The 17909-nt window shown below is 38.5% G+C and overlaps 2 protein-coding genes across 3 annotated transcripts in view; one reads left to right on the forward strand and one right to left on the reverse strand.

The window, feature by feature from the left end:
- Window positions 1-13955, forward strand: part of LOC131427750 (uncharacterized) — a 97313-nt gene extending 83358 nt beyond the window's left edge. For both annotated transcript variants that reach the window (XM_058591212.1, XM_058591211.1), the window contains exon 2: window positions 13233-13955. In XM_058591212.1, coding sequence (XP_058447195.1) covers window positions 13269-13763 — 495 coding nt within the window. In that variant the 5' untranslated portion in view covers window positions 13233-13268 and the 3' untranslated portion in view covers window positions 13764-13955. The remainder of the gene's footprint in view (window positions 1-13232) is intronic.
- Window positions 1-15210, reverse strand: part of LOC131427748 (RNA-binding protein 42) — a 41963-nt gene extending 26753 nt beyond the window's left edge. The window contains exons 1-4 of the mRNA XM_058591209.1: window positions 14935-15210; window positions 14511-14880; window positions 14279-14446; window positions 13961-14216 (exon numbers count right to left, since the gene is read on the reverse strand). Of these exons, the coding sequence (XP_058447192.1) occupies window positions 13961-14216; window positions 14279-14446; window positions 14511-14880; window positions 14935-14975 (835 nt within the window). The 5' untranslated portion in view covers window positions 14976-15210. The remainder of the gene's footprint in view (window positions 1-13960; window positions 14217-14278; window positions 14447-14510; window positions 14881-14934) is intronic.
- Between the last annotated feature and the right edge of the window lie 2699 nt (window positions 15211-17909).

Here is a 17909-nt window from a genome sequence, read left to right on the forward strand (position 1 = left end):
TTGGAAGCGTTAGCAGTGTGGTTCGGGTTTTACCAAGCGATCGCGTCCTTATCGTAATGGTCCCTAGCTAAAACTGGCCCGGGTCGGTGGCAGAGTTACCATATTCACAGATTTTTCTATAAAACCACAGATTTTTTTGCCAATCCTGCCACACAGATTCTGCGTCACAGAACACAGATTTTATCAACATTCACTGATTTCTACAGATTTTACTACAGATGTCATAAAATGACAGATTTTCAAAATATTTTTCACAGATTTTCACAGATTATGATCGAAAATACGCAACACAGATTTTTCAAGTTGAAACACAGATTTAAAAATGACAACTTTGGTCGGTGGTTCAGAATATAAGGCGCAATTCAATATTCGCATGATCGAACCCCGACCAGGTGTTTTTGTTTGTTTCACTATTGGATCTGGATATGTTCAAGCTTGAAGTGATTTCAATCTAATTTTATTTTAACATTTTTCAAAAATGATACATTTAAAGTTTCATTTCCGTAGGTAAAAGGAAAAAAACCTCTACTTTTTTATTATGCATTGCCGTTGCAGCGGAACTGTAATACAAACTTCTTTTATTCAAACCAATTTAAATGTTTGAAGTATATCCGAAACATGTAGTGCAGAAATGTGACTTATGTATAACATTTATTATTAAAATTCGAGTTTTTATTTATCGTTTTATTCATTAGATCCATCGAAAACGATCCAACGAAATCAGTTAGTAAACATTTTAATCACTGCATCCTCTTTCGAAGAAGCACCCCCAAATATTCAGAAATTTTTCGGATGTTCGATATTGTTACGGAAAACGGTACTGTTTCCAAACCAGATACGCTTCACTCGAACTCGCGCCCGAAAATTTGTTTCATTTGCGAACATTGCGATGCCTATGCATTTCCGCCTAGTTCAAATGTTTTTCCATGTGCACGCAAAGGCCAGCGATCCCAAAACAACTAAAATGTTAGTTGTTGTTCTGGATTTGATTGGTTAAAATTTGATACAACTAATCGATTGTTGTTTTAACTAAACTGTCATTTTTTATTTATCGTGTTGGCAGTTTAGCAATGACACCCAGCAAATACAGCCACTACAAACGAGTAATGAATCGTTACAGTTGAGCAATGACATGCACCCTAGGCAGAAAATGAAACGTTTCAATGAGGTGTCACTCGTGCAACTGAACAATGACACAATCCCAGCAAAGTTATCTGTATGCATGCAAGCAAAAAATGTCTCAGTTGTTTTAACCAATTATTTGAACTTAACATGCATATTGCAATAAATGTTGTTCTACTAATTGGTCTCTTCGTGGGGCAGCTAATCGTTCACCCTTACAGCCTTATCACTTAACTCCTAGATGGTATAGAAATGCAACAAAGGATTATAGGTCCCAAAAGTAAATGCACCAGAAAAATGTTCACAGGACATTAAGAAATTTTTCCTCCACTTGCAGAACGGCTTACTGAAGGTACTATCACTTTACTTTAGCAGAATTTTTTAAGCGTTAGGCGTTTTTAAATACAGTGATATGAACAGTCCGAAAATACATTACTCGCAGATGAAAATAAAACATTTACACTGTAGGAATATCTATTCAGTACATGGAAAACTTGTTTAATAATTATCTTTTATGTTCTTCTCCATACTTTCACTTACATGAAACTTCATTTGCCATTGAAAATTGTAAATATGAAACGTTTCTGGTGAAATGAAGAGGATTTTTATTCAGAGATTAGCTGTCTTCGTTCTCCGCCAAGTGACAGTTTTGAATAGAGCAATTTTGTTCACTCGAATGGTTATGACAAAATCAACAGATATGCTAGTGAAATCAATAACACTTTAGTTGAAACAACCAGGGTCAGAAACAACAATTGCAATTTTGATATGCAGGTTCTCCGTGTGGGTTGCGCATAGCTTGCACCGCAGTTTGGCTTCTTGTAGAAGTTACCTGATCGTGTTAAAACTGATATGAATTCCTTTTCTAGCAAGTTTAACCTTGGTTTCACGCATGCGTAGAATAAGAGTGATTCCTAAGTATCTGCTTCATCACTTTGTCGTGTTTCCTAGACGTCAAATAAACAGACTGTAGTCGGAAACCGGTCCAGCAGATCGATAAAGCGCAAAACTTTAATGATATTATTTTTGTTTACAATGCGACGTAATCCCAAGTAATCTTCTAAAGGAGAAGCGTATATTCTCCTTGTCAAATGCTCGTTTCAGTTGAATTTCATGTGACGAACATTCCATAGATAAACCCAAAACATAAAAATTGATGCGATTAAATGTTCGCCTCGTTGTAAACATTTCTTAGATCCAAAACAATGATATTGTGACCGAATATAGCGCTGATTGTAGACCGAAGGATCTACACAATAGGGTCGGTAACGGTGTTTGAAATGGTTACATACAGCAACTCGGATTGTCAAACTAAAACCAGCCAGACCCACGGCACTTTCAAATGGCTAAGAGATACAAACCTTCTACAAATAACACGTTAGTTTACTTGACCATGCTCTGATGACTAGCACCGTTCCGCAAGCGCCAATGAATCTTTCAATCAGCACCTGATTGAGTGGGATCACACTCGCTTATCGGTAGCATGCAAGCGCCGGTGACAAACACGCGGTCCCGATTATCAGGACTTGTTAATCTAAAAGCAAATTCTGCATCTTCCAAAACAGCAACAAATCTAGCTCCCACGCAACTGGCGCTGTAAAAAAACATAAACACATAGCATTCCTCCCGGATGTAGGGGGAATACACTCGATCTGGGTCGGTCCAGCGGTCAAATTAATCATTACAAATTTGTCAACAACAAGGCACATTACAACAGATTATTCTGATACAGCCTGGAGGTAATCCCGTGTTGTTCAGTCTTCTAACGGTCGGTAGCTGATAGCCAACGAAGTCCTGCATATTATGTTGCCAATTTGTCGAATAGGTTTTCAGCTCCAAACCACGTGAGGCGGTCGTGTGAAATTTGACGTTTGCTTGCGGTGTCCTGAAACCGGGGAAAAGCGCCAGCTAACGATAATCGTTTACCTTCGAGAGGTTTCCACACCTTGTTCGGACATAACACTTGCTGCATTAGTTCAAAACGAACCGCGAATACAATCGCGAAAAGGACACAAACGTCCAAGTGCACGGAACCTGTTCGATGTGTGCCGCGAGCAAGAGTAATTTCGTCCAACGATATTTCCCTCTTTTTCCATCGTCAAGCTATAAATCATCGGTTGTGCTGATGCTCAATTGCCAACAAATTATCGCTTTGCTCGTTTGCTTGTTTATAAACATCGGTGGAGAGTTCCCGTAATGCCGATTGATCCCACAATCGGATTTGCCCCCCCAAAGTGCGGACTATTATCTCTGGGGCCGCACACTCGACGAGGGCTAGTTTTTGGCAATTCAATGCTTTTCTTGTTGCAGTGCACGCCTGCGGAACGAGTTCAACTTGCTTCAGTGAGCTTGTTTTCAAAATAAAGAACCACGGTTTATAAACAACAAATTGTTTATGTTCGCATTCGTAAACCGTGGAGGCCGAAGTCTATCAATGTGACGTCTTGTGAACCGCCGATACAGGGCGTGATAATAGAGGAAGGACGTTTGAGATGTCCGGAACAATCCGTGGAGACAATTCGTGGATCTTGAAATCAGTAGTGGCCAGTGGCGGTCCTAGGGAAATTTGCCCCCGGGGCAAAACTTGATTTGCCGCCTCCATCATTGATTTATTGAGTAAAAAAAATCGATTTCGTGAGCAAAAATATGGTCTCAAGAATAAATTTGGGATGCATTGTCTTGGTGAAACAGTGTTTTTTCTGCGACATATGAGATCATTGTTTTTCCTTTCTCAGGATAGCCGATGAAGAATTATACTAGGTGCGTCCCAAAATACCGAAGTCATAACCTTCCCAGCTGAGTGTTGAACCTTTGGACACTTGTGACTTCGGCCGGTGGCAGATAATGATCGTTCTGATTCCGGAATGAAATGATGGACCCATGTTTCATCAATTGTCACATTTTGACGCCAAAAGTAAGATTTATTACTTGTACACATAGCCAATCTTGAATCACGCAAAAAATGAAAAATTATTCTTTTCTATGAAGCAGAGTCTGGATAACACTTTTGAAGCCATTGTTGTGCTTGTACAGTATTTATTTCATCAAGAAGCAATGCTAAATTAACACACGACATGATTTCAATACATTGTTTTGAATATGACAAAAATAGCTTCTCTTAAACAGCTGTCACTTTTTTTCTGATTTATCGAAATACCATGAAATTTCATACCATCTCGGAAACAAAGTTTTCAACGGGCGCAGTTTGCTAAGCAGAGTTCTAGGATACATCTTGTAGGCAGTATTGAGGAGCGTTATGTCTTGATAGTTTTTAAAGTGAAGTCAGTTGTCTTTTCTGTATTTGCATCTCTTTCCCAGTTTAATCCGGTCACTTGGAGAAAGGCATTGTGATTTCAGATTTTATCGCCAACACAATTTCATAAAACGTACGAAACATCTTCATGTTGCATCTTTTCTTGTAGATATTGTTTGCATATAAACTCTACGAGAATTGTTGATGCCCTAAAAAGGACATTTGTTGATGATGAAAGGTGCTTATTACCATCATTCAGCACTCCACGATCGAGGTCATCACGCGTTTTCCTCGAATGCGGAGAAACCGCAGAATTTCATTGGAAATATACCTCGTGCGAGGCGAACGACACGCAAAACAAATCCACAGGTGATCCAAAACGACTGTTTGTACGTTTCTATTTTCCGTATTTTGAATTCGTATCCCTATATAGAAAACAAAGATGTAGTCCTACGTCAAAAATTGGTACCACAAACAAAAGCGAAGTTGAATGGCACGGAAAATTGACAAGTATCGTGTTTGTGTGAAGAGGTGTTCAAAACACAGCTTTTTTTTTTTTTTTTTATTCAACAATATAATATATTTTTAGGCACACTGCTTAAGCTCTAAGATGCCAAGGGTATTTTCTAATCTTAATTAACGACTAACTTAAAACTAGAATAGTATCATTAGATTATGTCGTCTTAGATTTTCTAGAATCCATTGTATGTTGCATGGGTCTTCCAGATGGCGCTATCTATGGCCGATTCCTTTCGGTTCGTGTGGGTCCGCGGGAAACACCCCCAGGCTACGAAGGCCCGGCGGGTGGCCCGCATGCTGGTCATCGACTGGAGCGTAGAACCGTAGACGGTGATGGTGATGTTACGGAAGAGAATGAAAAAAAAAAGTAAATATTGTGGAAACCGAGGTAAATAGGGGGTATGGAAACAAAATGTCTGAAAACTACAAAGATCTAATTAGTTGCCATCGAGATGGTGAAGAGACGGGGGAAGGGGGAACGAATAGTTAGTGACAAAAAAAAAAAAAAAGATCTTGTTAGTTCCAATGAAGATGGTGGACAGGGACGGGGATCGAGAGAATCGGGCGGATATTAGTGTCGAACCTGTAGGTGGAGATTATACTTTCTGAGCGAGGTATATCAGATTACACTTGGATATTAATGTGTTTAAGGTACTGATATATGAGAAACATATATGAACTATCCCGACTCGCCATCACATCTCGGACCGGAACCTCAGGTGGTCTACCTCGGGCCCTAAGGGATTCTAGTAGCTTCGACCTGGCGTCGCGATACTCTACGCACGACCACACGACATGCTCGATGTCCTGATAACCCTCGCCACAGGTGCAGAGACCGCTCTCCGTGAGCCCAATACGCCGGAGATGTGCGTTGAATGTGTAGTGGTTTGACATGAGTCGAGACATCACACGAATGAAATCGCGACTCACGTTCATCCCCCTGAACCAAGGTTTCGTCGATATTTTGGGAACAATGGAGTATAGCCATCTTCCCAGTTCGTCATTGCTCCATGAAGTTTGCCAACTTTCGAGTGTCCTCTGACGAGAAATGCTAAAAAATTCATTGAAGCAGATTGGTCTTTCATAAATTTCACCTTCTAATGCACCCACCTTAGCCAATGAGTCTGCCTTTTCATTTCCCGGAATGGAACAATGCGAAGGGACCCAGACTAAGGATATTAAATAAGACCGACCAGATAAAGTTCTCAAGTGTTCCCGTATTTTCCCCAGAAAATATGGGGGATACTTTCCTGGCTTCATTGAACGGAGAGCTTCTATTGAACTTAAACTATCCGTGACAATGAAGTAATGGTCTTTGGGTAAATTTTCAATGATCTCAAGAGTATACTGAATAGCAGCTAATTCTGCGACGTAGACTGAAGCCGGATCACTGAGTTTGTACGAAGCGGTGATGTTTTTATTGAAGATACCAAAGCCTGTGGATCCGTTGAGATTTGACCCATCAGAGTAAAACATCCTTTCACAGTCAACTGCTCTGAATTTATAATAAAAAATATTAGGGATCACTTGAGGGCGTACGTGATCCGGAATCCCACGAATCTCTTCTCTCATGGATGTGTCGAAAAACACAGTAGAATCAGAAGTATCCAAGAAATGAGCACGGTTGGAAACAAACGAAGAAGGATTAATATTCTGAGCCATGTAATCAAAATACAAGGACATAAAACGGGTCTGAGAATTGAGCTCGACAAGCCTTTCGAAGTTTTCAATCACCGTCGGATTCAAGACATTGCATCGAATCAGCAATCGATATGAGAGATCCCAGAATCGGTTTTTAAGTGGTATAACGCCCGCCAGCACTTCGAGACTCATCGTATGAGTCGACTGCATGCAACCCAAGGCTATACGCAAGCAACGATACTGAATTCTTTCCAGCTTGATGAAATGGGTGTTCGCCGCGGATCGGAAGCAAAAGCATCCGTATTCCATCACGGACAATATCGTTGTTTGGTACAGCCTGATCAAGTCTCCTGGGTGAGCACCCCACCAAGTTCCGGTTATTGTGCGAAGAAAATTAATTCTCTGCTGGCATTTTTGTTTCAGATACCTAATTTGACATCCCCACGTGCCTTTGGAGTCGAACCAGACCCCGAGATATTTAAATGTGAAGGCCTGAGCTATGGTTTCACCCCTTAGTTGAAGCTGTAATTGTGCTGGTTCTCGCTTCCTTGAAAATACAACCAGCTCAGTTTTCTCCGTAGAGAACTCGATACCCATTTGAAGAGCCCATGTCGACAAGTTGTCGAGGGTATCTTGTAATGGTCCTTGGAGATCGGCAGCTTTGGGTCCTATAATGGACACAACGCTGTCGTCGGCAAGTTGTCTTAGCGTGCAAGATGTGTTTATACATTTGTCGATGTCGTTTACGTAAAAATTGTATAAAAGGGGGCTTAAACATGAGCCCTGAGGAAGACCCATGTAACTGAATCGTATTGTCGACAAATCATTCTGCGCAAAATGCATATGTTTCTCGGACAATAGATTATACAAAAAGTTATTCAAAACTGGTGAAAGACCATGCTTATGCAACTTCTCAGATAGGATATGTATTGAAACTGAGTCGAAAGCCCCCTTGATATCTAGGAAGACTGATGCCATTTGTTCTTTACGGGCAAATGCCATTTGAATTTCGGTTGAGAGCAACGCAAGACAATCGTTCGTTCCTTTGCCCCGGCGAAAACCAAATTGTGTATCTGAAAGCAAGCCATTGGTCTCGACCCAATTGTCTAGGCGGAAGAGAATCATTTTTTCAAACAATTTCCGGATACAGGAAAGCATAGCAATCGGCCGATACGAATTGTGGTCGGAGGCAGGTTTCTCTGGTTTTTTAATGGCGATAACCCTCACTTGTCTCCAGTCATGAGGGACAATATTACCCTCAAGAAACTTGTTGAATAGATTCAACAAGCGCCTTTTGGCAGGGTCAGGCAGATTTTTCAACAAGTTGAATTTGATTCTGTCTAGCCCCGGGGCTTTATTGTTACACGACAAGAGTGCAAGAGAAAACTCTACCATCGAAAACGGTGTTTCGTTTGTATTCGCTGTCGCGACGCGGGAGATCTTCTGGTCCGGAACAGAGTCGGGACACACTTTTTTAGCGAAATCGAATATCCAGCGGTTAGAATATTCCTCGCTTTCGTTCGTGGTGTTTCGATTGCGCATTCGTCGGGCTGAAAAAAAAAACACAGCTTATCGTCGATTTATGATTATTATATTTTAGTTTGAAGTAAAGCCGCCATAACCAAGTTCATTTTTTGCAATGACTGAGCGGAAACATATATTGGATAGGCCAAATGAAAGAAAAACTAACAGAAAAGATGAATTTTTGGAAAAAGATATGCTCAGAGACAGGACTCGAACCTGCGTTCTTATGCATTCCGTGCATACGCGCTACCATTTCGCCACTCTGAATCTTGTTTTAGACACTCTAAAACGCCAGACAGACATAGTAGAACGTACATCGAACATGGTCTACATCCTGGCCGTCACCCGACCGATACCTTCTATCCAAACATCTTCTCTGTCCATCAAACACTAGTCCTCTCGCTTTATATCTATTTCTCCGATCAAGCATTGTGTAGGAGAGTGTATTTATAATCGCTTGTCACCTTCTTTAATGGTGCCAGTCGCTGGCTGGACATCTTTTCTGTTAGTTTTTCTTTCATTTGGCTTCTCCAATATATGTTTCCGCTCAGTCATTGCAAAAAAAACAGCTTATCATATTAATTGCAAAATCCGTTTTTTGCTAACTATTTGAACTTCCAAACTAATTTGAAAAAAGGAGTAAATTAAATGCTTAAACAGATTTAGTTTAGTTCCTTAGAGTCGTGACAAACGTTGGTGGATAATCGTAATTTGGAATCACATCTCATCTTTTAGTACTATCTGTCATACGCTCCATGATAAATCGATTAATTGAAAAACATAGGCCTTCCAAATACTAATGCGTGCGAACCGAATTTTTACATATCTCATATTTTTTTACATATCTCATATTTTTCATAAGAAGCGAAAGAAATCATATTCGATCAAGTTCTTATTTCTTTGGCACGAAACACGAAATGACGAGAGTAATCTTGAAACTGTCAAGATGTTAACCTTCTTAGGTAAAGGCCATATAAACTCGTTTTATATACGGCCAGTTACCAGTTTTCCGTTTGCGGAAATCACCGGAGGTACTGGTCAAAAACGTCAAAATGGATCTCACATCATCTTCTCAGTGTTGGCTGGATCTGTTTTTAATTCGGATTCGCGGCTCGAGTTGAATGGAAATCTTCGAGAAAATGTAGCAGATGAAAAAAGGATGGAAAGTACACACAAACATTTTCCGATCTTGTCAAATTATCAATACATCAATTGAGGTGGGTTTGTTTACTTTCTCTTTCGATTATTACGGTACCCTTAGCAATCCTTCTCTCCAACTATTTTCAGAGAATAATAACTCAATCTGCACGGGAGAGGTTATCGAAGTATCCCTTAATAAAGAGAAAATAAACAAATAGAACCTGTCATTTGCACATACATTGTAATAAAAATTCTACACAGATTTTATTTTGAATGAAAACAATAAAAAAACCCTATTTTTGTGTACATACAGGGTCCGCCACCTAACATTTTTTATTTTGAACTAGAGGTTATTTCGACATTGGTAACCTTAATGTCACTTCTGATTTGACAGAAACTTAGTTTTATCCTTCCGCTGAACCAAAATGGTTTTGTACACGCTTGAGGAACACGTGAAAATAGTGCAGTTTGACTTTGAAAATCATGGTAATGTTGCGAAAAGAAGACGCCGATTTTTGCCAAAAAATCATCTTCTCGGATGAGGCACATTTTCTACTCGGCGGGTATGTTAATAAGCAAAATTGTCGCATCTGGGGGACGGAAAACCCACACGTTATCATGGAGAAGCCGATGCATCCTCAGAGAGTGACGGTTTGGTGCGGATTTTGGTCTGGCGGCATCATTGGGTCATTTTTCTTCGAAAATGAGGCAGGAGCCGCCGCCACGGTCAATGGCGAGCGCTACCACGCCATGATTAGCGATTGGTTCTTCCCGTTACTTGAAGGGAAGACTTGGAGACCTTTTGGTTTCAACAAGACGACGCTCCGTGCCACACAGTCAACGCTACGATCGATCTTCTGTGCACAGTCTTCGAAGATCGAATTATCAGTCGAAACTCGGATGTCGTTTGGCCGCCTCGGAGCTGTGATTTGACGCCGTTAGACTATTATCTTTGGGGGGCTGTCAAAGATAAGTGTTATGTGGACAAGCCAGAGACAATTCAAGCCTTGAAGGACAACATTCGTGCAGCCAAAGCTGAAATAAAGCTGCATACAATCGAAAATGTACTGAAAAACTGGACCGACCGTATGGCGTACTGCAAGCCGCCAGCCGAGGCAGTCATTTAAATGAAATTATATTCCACAATTAACCGGAAGGATTGTACTTTAATATGAAAAAAAAAATTTTGAAATCGGATGAACCGTTTGTGTTTTATTGCATGTTTAAAAAAAAGTTACATGGCGGACCCTGTATGTTTGTATATATGAATTTTGATTAATACTCAACATTCATCAAATTTCTTCAAAAGTGTCAGAGTTTTGTGTGTAATATACGCGAACGAACCCTTACAAAAATCTGTATTTGGCGGAAAAATCTATCTGTACAATATCTATCTCGACAAAATCAAAAATCGATTTAGTGAGGAGACTGTTTTGGCGAGCAAAAAAAAAGATCGCTCAACCTGGCAACCTGGTTTACCCCTATGGAACCAAACACAAAAACCTGAAATCGGTATTTATCTGTATGAAAATTTAATTATCCGTATTTTTAGAGAGCATATCTGTATTCCTGTATCGAGTACAAAAATCGGTATAGTTGGCAGCGCTGCTTACAGCAAAAAAACTTGGCAATGTTGATACTAACAACCAAAATCTTTGTATCAACCAGAGATGCCAGATATTTTCATAGAAAATCTGTATTGCTTTATATAAAAAATCTGTATTAATCTGTATTCACTAATAAAATGAAATTCTTACAACAAAATGATGCAAAAATATTTTATTCCAACAGATTGTGGTTGTAGGAAGGTAGATTCAATCAGTCATTGCCGCACTCACAAGAATATTCAACGACGAAATTTCACAGTTTTTTTAATTTTTAATCCACAACAATTGAATTGTAATTCCATATATTTATCTAGCTTGAAATTGGTGACTTCATAATTTGAACGCCTAATATGCAACGTCAAGTCGGTTCATACAACTCTCAGTTTGACAGTAAAGTTTCATGATGCCATTATTCCCTTGAATAAAGTACTGTCTCTAAGCGTATATTTTTCCAATAAATCATCATTTTTCATTCATTTGGCTTCTCCAATATATGTTTCCACTCAGTCATTGCAAAAAAAAATTGAATATCAGTTCAAATTGGTTTCAAATTATAATATAAATGGATTTCACAGATTTTCATATTAATTTGTGATTTTTCCGTTGATTGATAGACTTTTATCTCGTCACTGGAATCAAATACTAAAAGATAGCTCAGACAGAAAAGTTTAATTTTTTCTTCCTTTTTGTGAGATCTGTATAAATCTGTATTGAATTGAGAAAATCTGTATAAAATCTGTACTCTGTATTCAATCTGTATGAGCATTAAAAATCTGTATAATACAGATAAATCTGTATAAATGGCATCTCTGGTATCAACTTAGAAGACTGCACGAAACAGGAAAACAACCTAATTTTAAGTACATTCCACCAAATGTGGGGGTTCCGTTCAGTAACCTAATTTTAGGTCAAGTGGCTCTAGATAGTTTCTATAAGGTAAGTGCAAAAAAAATACTTAAAGATGAGTTATGTCTACTCAATGGTAAGTTATACTTACTCTACAGCTGAGTCGTATTGACTCAATTTCTGGTTGATACGGTTTACTTAATTTTAGCATATTGAACGAAACTCTCGCTGTTGGGTGGTTTTGCTCTTTGTATTTTGACAACAATGGAAGGAGCGAATGAAAGAATAGATTGAAAAGAACTCCAAATTAAGTAAAAATAAGTCAAATAAAAGGTAGTTTTTATTATTCGTGTAAGGATGGAAGCAAATAGCATTCGAAATACTGGTTTTTGTCAGTCACTATTACGTTAGTATTATAACAAAATAGTTTTAAAAAATTCATAGTGGAATTGAGGAAATTTTCCTTTTCTTTTCAAAAACGGTTTAGTTTTATTCCACTAACCGCTCAAACCCCAAACATTGAACCAAAAACAAATTGTAAGAATAAAATAAATCGATGAACTCTGTTGCCTTTTGAATGTTGAACGTGATGGACGAATTCAAAATTCTTTGGTGGACTTACTTAAAAATACATAAAACAGCCTAGGGAGATGTTTAATATGCACGGCATTTTTAAATTATTTATTTCAGTGGTTTTTCATAGCACGAATCTCACATAAGTAAACAAATCGAGTTTCTCTTTCCTACAAACAAATGCTTGAAAATCCTGCAATTTTACCTAAAAATTTGGATCCTCCAAAAATCGCAATCTTAGTAATACAAAGAACTATAAAGAGCTAAACTGTCATTCTATTCGTTTTTGTAAGTTTCCCCTCTATATTCCATACCAACAAACAGGGTGATACTTCAATTGCAAGAATGGAAACTATTTCCTTTTCGTTATATTAGATGATTTCCGAACTTTTAACTACTGGAAATAATAAATAGACGATAGACTTCATTATTCACACATGAAGAATAAAGATAAACTAATCGAAAAAGGGCGAAACTCTATTTATGTTGATTTATACAGTCGATATAGAAGGAAAGTGGTAAAATTTGCATACCAAAAATGGATCTGAAAATAAAGGATAATTTCTAAATAGAAATTGAAACCAAATTCATCGATGTTTTTCTCCATTTGCTAAACCAAGCCTTAGTAACTAGCTGTCAGTAGACAGAGTAAACAAACCGGTTAAAGGATTATTCGCACTCAGACGATCAGACCGCCACGACATTCGTTTTTGCTTCTTAGGCTCGATGAAAGCCGAAGAGGGAACAAACGAATGAATTGTTGTCTTGAGGCCAGTCGAAGAATTTTATATTTTTTCTAATACTCATTCAAAGGCGGAAACTCTCTGCTCAGAGTTCAAGTTTTATTTAAAGAAATGGCCTCAAAAACCACTATATTGACGAAATAGTTTACTCGAGTTTTTTCCCACATCAACCTTAACCCGCTTCAAATGGCGTTGTTTCACCCATCAAACCTCCCGAACCGGCAGCAAAATGATAACCGAATTTCTTGTCTACTATCTTTTCAGAGTCGACTTTCAACTTGTTTTTATTTGTGCCTCGCTATGCTACTGGATTCGTCACAAGGGCACCCAACCCCGTCACAGCAGTTAAAGATCAACAGCAGCAGCAGCAGCAGCAATATGCTGCCAACGGTCAAGAAAGACGTCTTCATGTCGCGAGGTTGGGGCGCCTCCGGAATGCCTTTCACCATGTTTTACCTCAATCACTACGCTAAGGCACAGAAAGCGTACGCCCAGAGTCAGGCGCAGCAACAACAACAACAACTTCAAAGACTACGTCAGCAGGAACATGACGAAAGCAGATTGCGACCCGGTGAGGACCAGATGTCCTTTGAACAACCAAGAATACTACCATACGGAACACGATATGCGGAGCCACAAGCAGACGCACATCATAGCGACTATGATCGAAATGGCCCCAAAGAGGACGAGTACACCGATAGTACTATCTATTTACCCGCAAAATCAAGTTTACCTCGACGGCACTACAATGTACCTCAACTCTTCGTATCCTACGGCTGGGGACCGATGGGTTAATCGTCTCCGCCAGCGCACGACGAGCACATTCAATCAGTAATGACTACTCTGTGTTATTCTGTGTAGTTCATCTCTATTCATGTATATATTTGTACCCGTGTGCGCCTTCCATTGTTTCGCAAGCAAACGCTTGCTTGCTACTCTCTGCTAAATGTGCATCAACAGTCAAAAATAAATAAATTTAAAGTCTCACTTACCATCCATTTCTTTCATTGCTCTACCAAAGTCCTGGGGGTCTTTAAAACTAACAAATCCATATCCTTTACTTTTACTCGTTCGTTTATCACGAATCACTTTGGCACGTTGGAACGAAGGGTACTTGTTAAAGGTTCGCGTCAGCAGTTCATCATTAACGTCGTTACCCAGGTCTCCGCAGAAAATACGAAAATCATCGTCGGCCCAATCACTCAACGACGGATCCTCCCACGTTTGACCACCAGCAACACGGACAGTCTAATAGAAGTAAAGCAACAAAATGATTATTCTAAATAATATGCTCTAACCAGAATAATTACCTTGCGATCTTTCTTTCCTCTACGGTCTGCATTTCCAAAGGACTGTAATGCTGAGGATGCTCTTGCCGCTTTGATGGCTTCCTCAGCAATAGGATTTGGACCGGATTTTTCAGTTTTCTGCTTTTTGATTTTAGTGGTCACTTCAAACTGTATATTGGCAATATCGTACTGTAATTTAAATTGCATGTTAATCACGGTTCTAATAATCAAAACTACAAAAAATGTAACAAACCGATTGCACCGAAGTGGACGATATATTTGGCCCAATTGGACCAGCACTACTAGCTGGAGCATCAACCTTAGGTAGCGTACCCACCGTGGGTCGGGCATTGTATAGTTTCGGTGCACTACTGACGACGGCCGGGGTTGGTTCGGTGGAGTACGACTTCTCCGGATTGAGCTGATGCGTCGGTGTCGTGTAGGTAGGAAGAAAGGGAGGAATCGGAGGAGGTGGAATACGGGTAGGTGCTGTGGCTAACTTTTGCTGCACTTGATTGTATGTCTGAGAACCTATCACCGTGCGTACTTGGGAAGGAATAAAAGGATTCGACATGCTAATCGTTGGTAAAGCAGCCGCTGTTTTAGATATCTCCGCCTCGAATCTTAGGAAAACACCCAATTAAACATCGATATGAAAAATAATTTGCTAAAATTACCTGGACATTTCGTCTTCCATATTTTTACGCTTCGTGCCCATTTTTGTAGGGAAATAAAATACAGCAACGGAAAATCAAAACTTCACACGATTAACCGATGCCGATGCGTTGATTGTATTTACTTTTTGTACTTTATATCCAGAGATGCCAGGTAAAAATTTCAAATATCTGCAGACAGGGTCTGTAAATCTGAAAAAAAATCTGCAGTCAGAAGTATGTCTTGCTGGCAGCAATTTCTCTATAAAGTATGACACGCAAAACTGACTTGGCGAGCAAAAAAAAAAAAAAAAAAGGTCGCGTAAATTTCAAAAATCTGTAAATATAGACGAAAGTCTGTGAGAATTTAAAAAATCTGCAAAAGTCTGCGAGAATTTCAAAAGTCTGTAAAAGTCTGCACAACAAAAAATGTCTGCAGCACTATTGAACAATCCAATCAGCGTGGTCACCACGAGATAGCGTTATGGTGATTGTTTTGACATATCCCATGTATTTAGAAAAATTTTTGATGATTTTTTCAATTTACTTGAGTTTGAAAGAATGCAGATTGCAAAACCTTACAAATATGGGTAAGAAAAACGATTATTCACGTGTTGTCATCAAACATATGATTTCAAAATGTCCTATACTCTTGACAATCTAGGATGAAATTTGAAATTTTCAGTTCACATACAGATTTGATTTAGATGATAAAACATGAGTAAATAGACTAGTCATAAAACTTTTGATCATAATTTATCAATTAATCTCAAAATCCAACCCAAAAAACAAAGAATATCCCAGATATGAAAACAGTACCCAACCTCACTTCTTCGAATTTGGTATTTCATGTTACGATTTCTCCATAAATATCAATCAAACATACCACGGAAAGTTACTGAATCATTAATGATCGATTTTTTTACCAAATTTTCACACGTTTTTGTATGTTTGTATTCGATTTATAAGAAAAAATAATAAAAACCCTGCATTTTGTTCGAATCTTCAAGCAAAATCTGAAAATTATCACCATCGCTTAGTTCAAAGCTCGCCACTCGGGCAGCGCTGCGATCGCAAAAGAGTTGGTTGGATTCTTCAATACCCCAAATCTGCAGATTTACAGACAAATCTGCAGACCTGGCATCTCTGTTTATATCGCATCGAGCAGTGATGGCAGGAATAAATTTCAAACAACTTCTGGTAGGGAAGAAAAAGTCTGTGTTTTCTAAAATAACCTGTGAGCTTAAAGTTCTCTATAATGTTAATTCCACTGTAAAAGTAGTTGTTGACAAACAGTCACGTTCAAATCAGCTGTTTTTCAAAGAAGGACGAATCTTACAAAAGCAAAAAAAACGAGTTTCTCTCCTACCAATAAATACTTCAAAATCCTACAATTTTGCTTAAAAATTCGTATTCTACAACAAGCTCAATCTTATGGCGTTTTCGTTTTTAATTTGCACTACACCGGTGCAGTGCTACACTGAGGCATGAATAAACGAACAAAAATGACGAAAACATAAACAGTAACCATTGACTACAATAAACGATTCCATTGCACAGAGCTACACCAAACATTTGATGAGTACTACACCAGTGGTATCGGTGCAGAAAAAGTGTAGCACTGGTGTAGTGCAATTGCCAAAAACGAACGGTTTCAGTGCAACCTTACCTCCACCGGTGTAGTGCTATTTAAAAACGAAAACGACATTAGTAATACGAAGAACTATAAAGGGCGAAACTGTCATTCCATTTGTTTACGCAAATTTCGCCCTCCGTGTTCCATGCCAACAAACAGGGCGATACATCAATTGCTAGTAAGGAAGGGCGAAACTATTTTTTTTCTTTATTTTAGATGGTTTCCGAACCTTTTACTACTGGAAATATTTAAGGAGACAATAAAATTACTCGCAGATTTGTCTTAGTCGTGAAAACCAGCCAATTTCATGAAAAATGCACAAGGGCGTATCTTTATAATTCACACAGGAAGCATAAAAGTAAACAAATCGAAAAAGGGCGAAACTCTTTTTATGTTGATGCAAAGTGGACATAGAAGTAAAGTGGTAACATTTGCGTGCCTTTTGAAGATAAACTAACAATTCATCGACTAATCATAATTTGATCTGAGAATATACGATAATTTCTAAACACGATTTGAAACCAAAGTCGAAACATTCATCGATGATTTCCTCCATTTGCTGTCAATGTTAGATTCGCTGTTCTTACTTACGTAAACAAATGGTATGACAGTTTCGCCCTTTTTAGTTCCTTGTATTACTAAGATTGAGATTTCTGTAGAATCCGAATTTTTAGGCAACATTGAAGGATTTTGAAGCATTTATTGGTAGGATAGAGAAACTCGATTTGTTTATTTTTGTAAGATTCGTCCTTCTTTGAAAAACAACAGAAATTTGGATTAAATTCTTAATTATTAATTGTGAATACAGATAAGTACAGATTTTTCAAATAGAGTGATACAGATTTTCTATGAAAGTATCTGGCATCTATGCTCCTGAACGTCAAGTTTTATACACTGCTAAAAATCAACACATTTTGAAAAAGTGTTCCTTCAAATACATTTCGACGTCAACATTTCATAAGGTCACATAAACGAATGAGAGTTTCTCTTTGTTTACTTTCTCTTTTGTTAATATCTCCTTAATTTTCACGTCTACTTACAGAATATTCGTATAGAATGAAAGATTCATATTTCTACACCCTCATTGAACACAACTCAAAATTGAGTGACACACCAAAACCGGATCTAGAAAGGCTATGAAAAACGATGTATTCTTGAATTCCTAAATTCGACTAGAATATTCCGATAATGAAAACGCACTGAACTGCAAGAATTATTTTTTCACACAAATGCTAGGAAACTTAACACTTACTCTAATGTATGAATAAATGCGAGAGAACGCATGGCCTGAGTATAATTTTACTCAAATTTTTTACATATGTTCCAGTTTATGAATTTGAGTAATCGCAACTCAAACCATGAG

The sequence above is a fragment of the Malaya genurostris genome, chromosome 2 (assembly GCF_030247185.1).
Source record: "Malaya genurostris strain Urasoe2022 chromosome 2, Malgen_1.1, whole genome shotgun sequence".
NCBI lineage: Eukaryota > Metazoa > Arthropoda > Insecta > Diptera > Culicidae > Malaya > Malaya genurostris.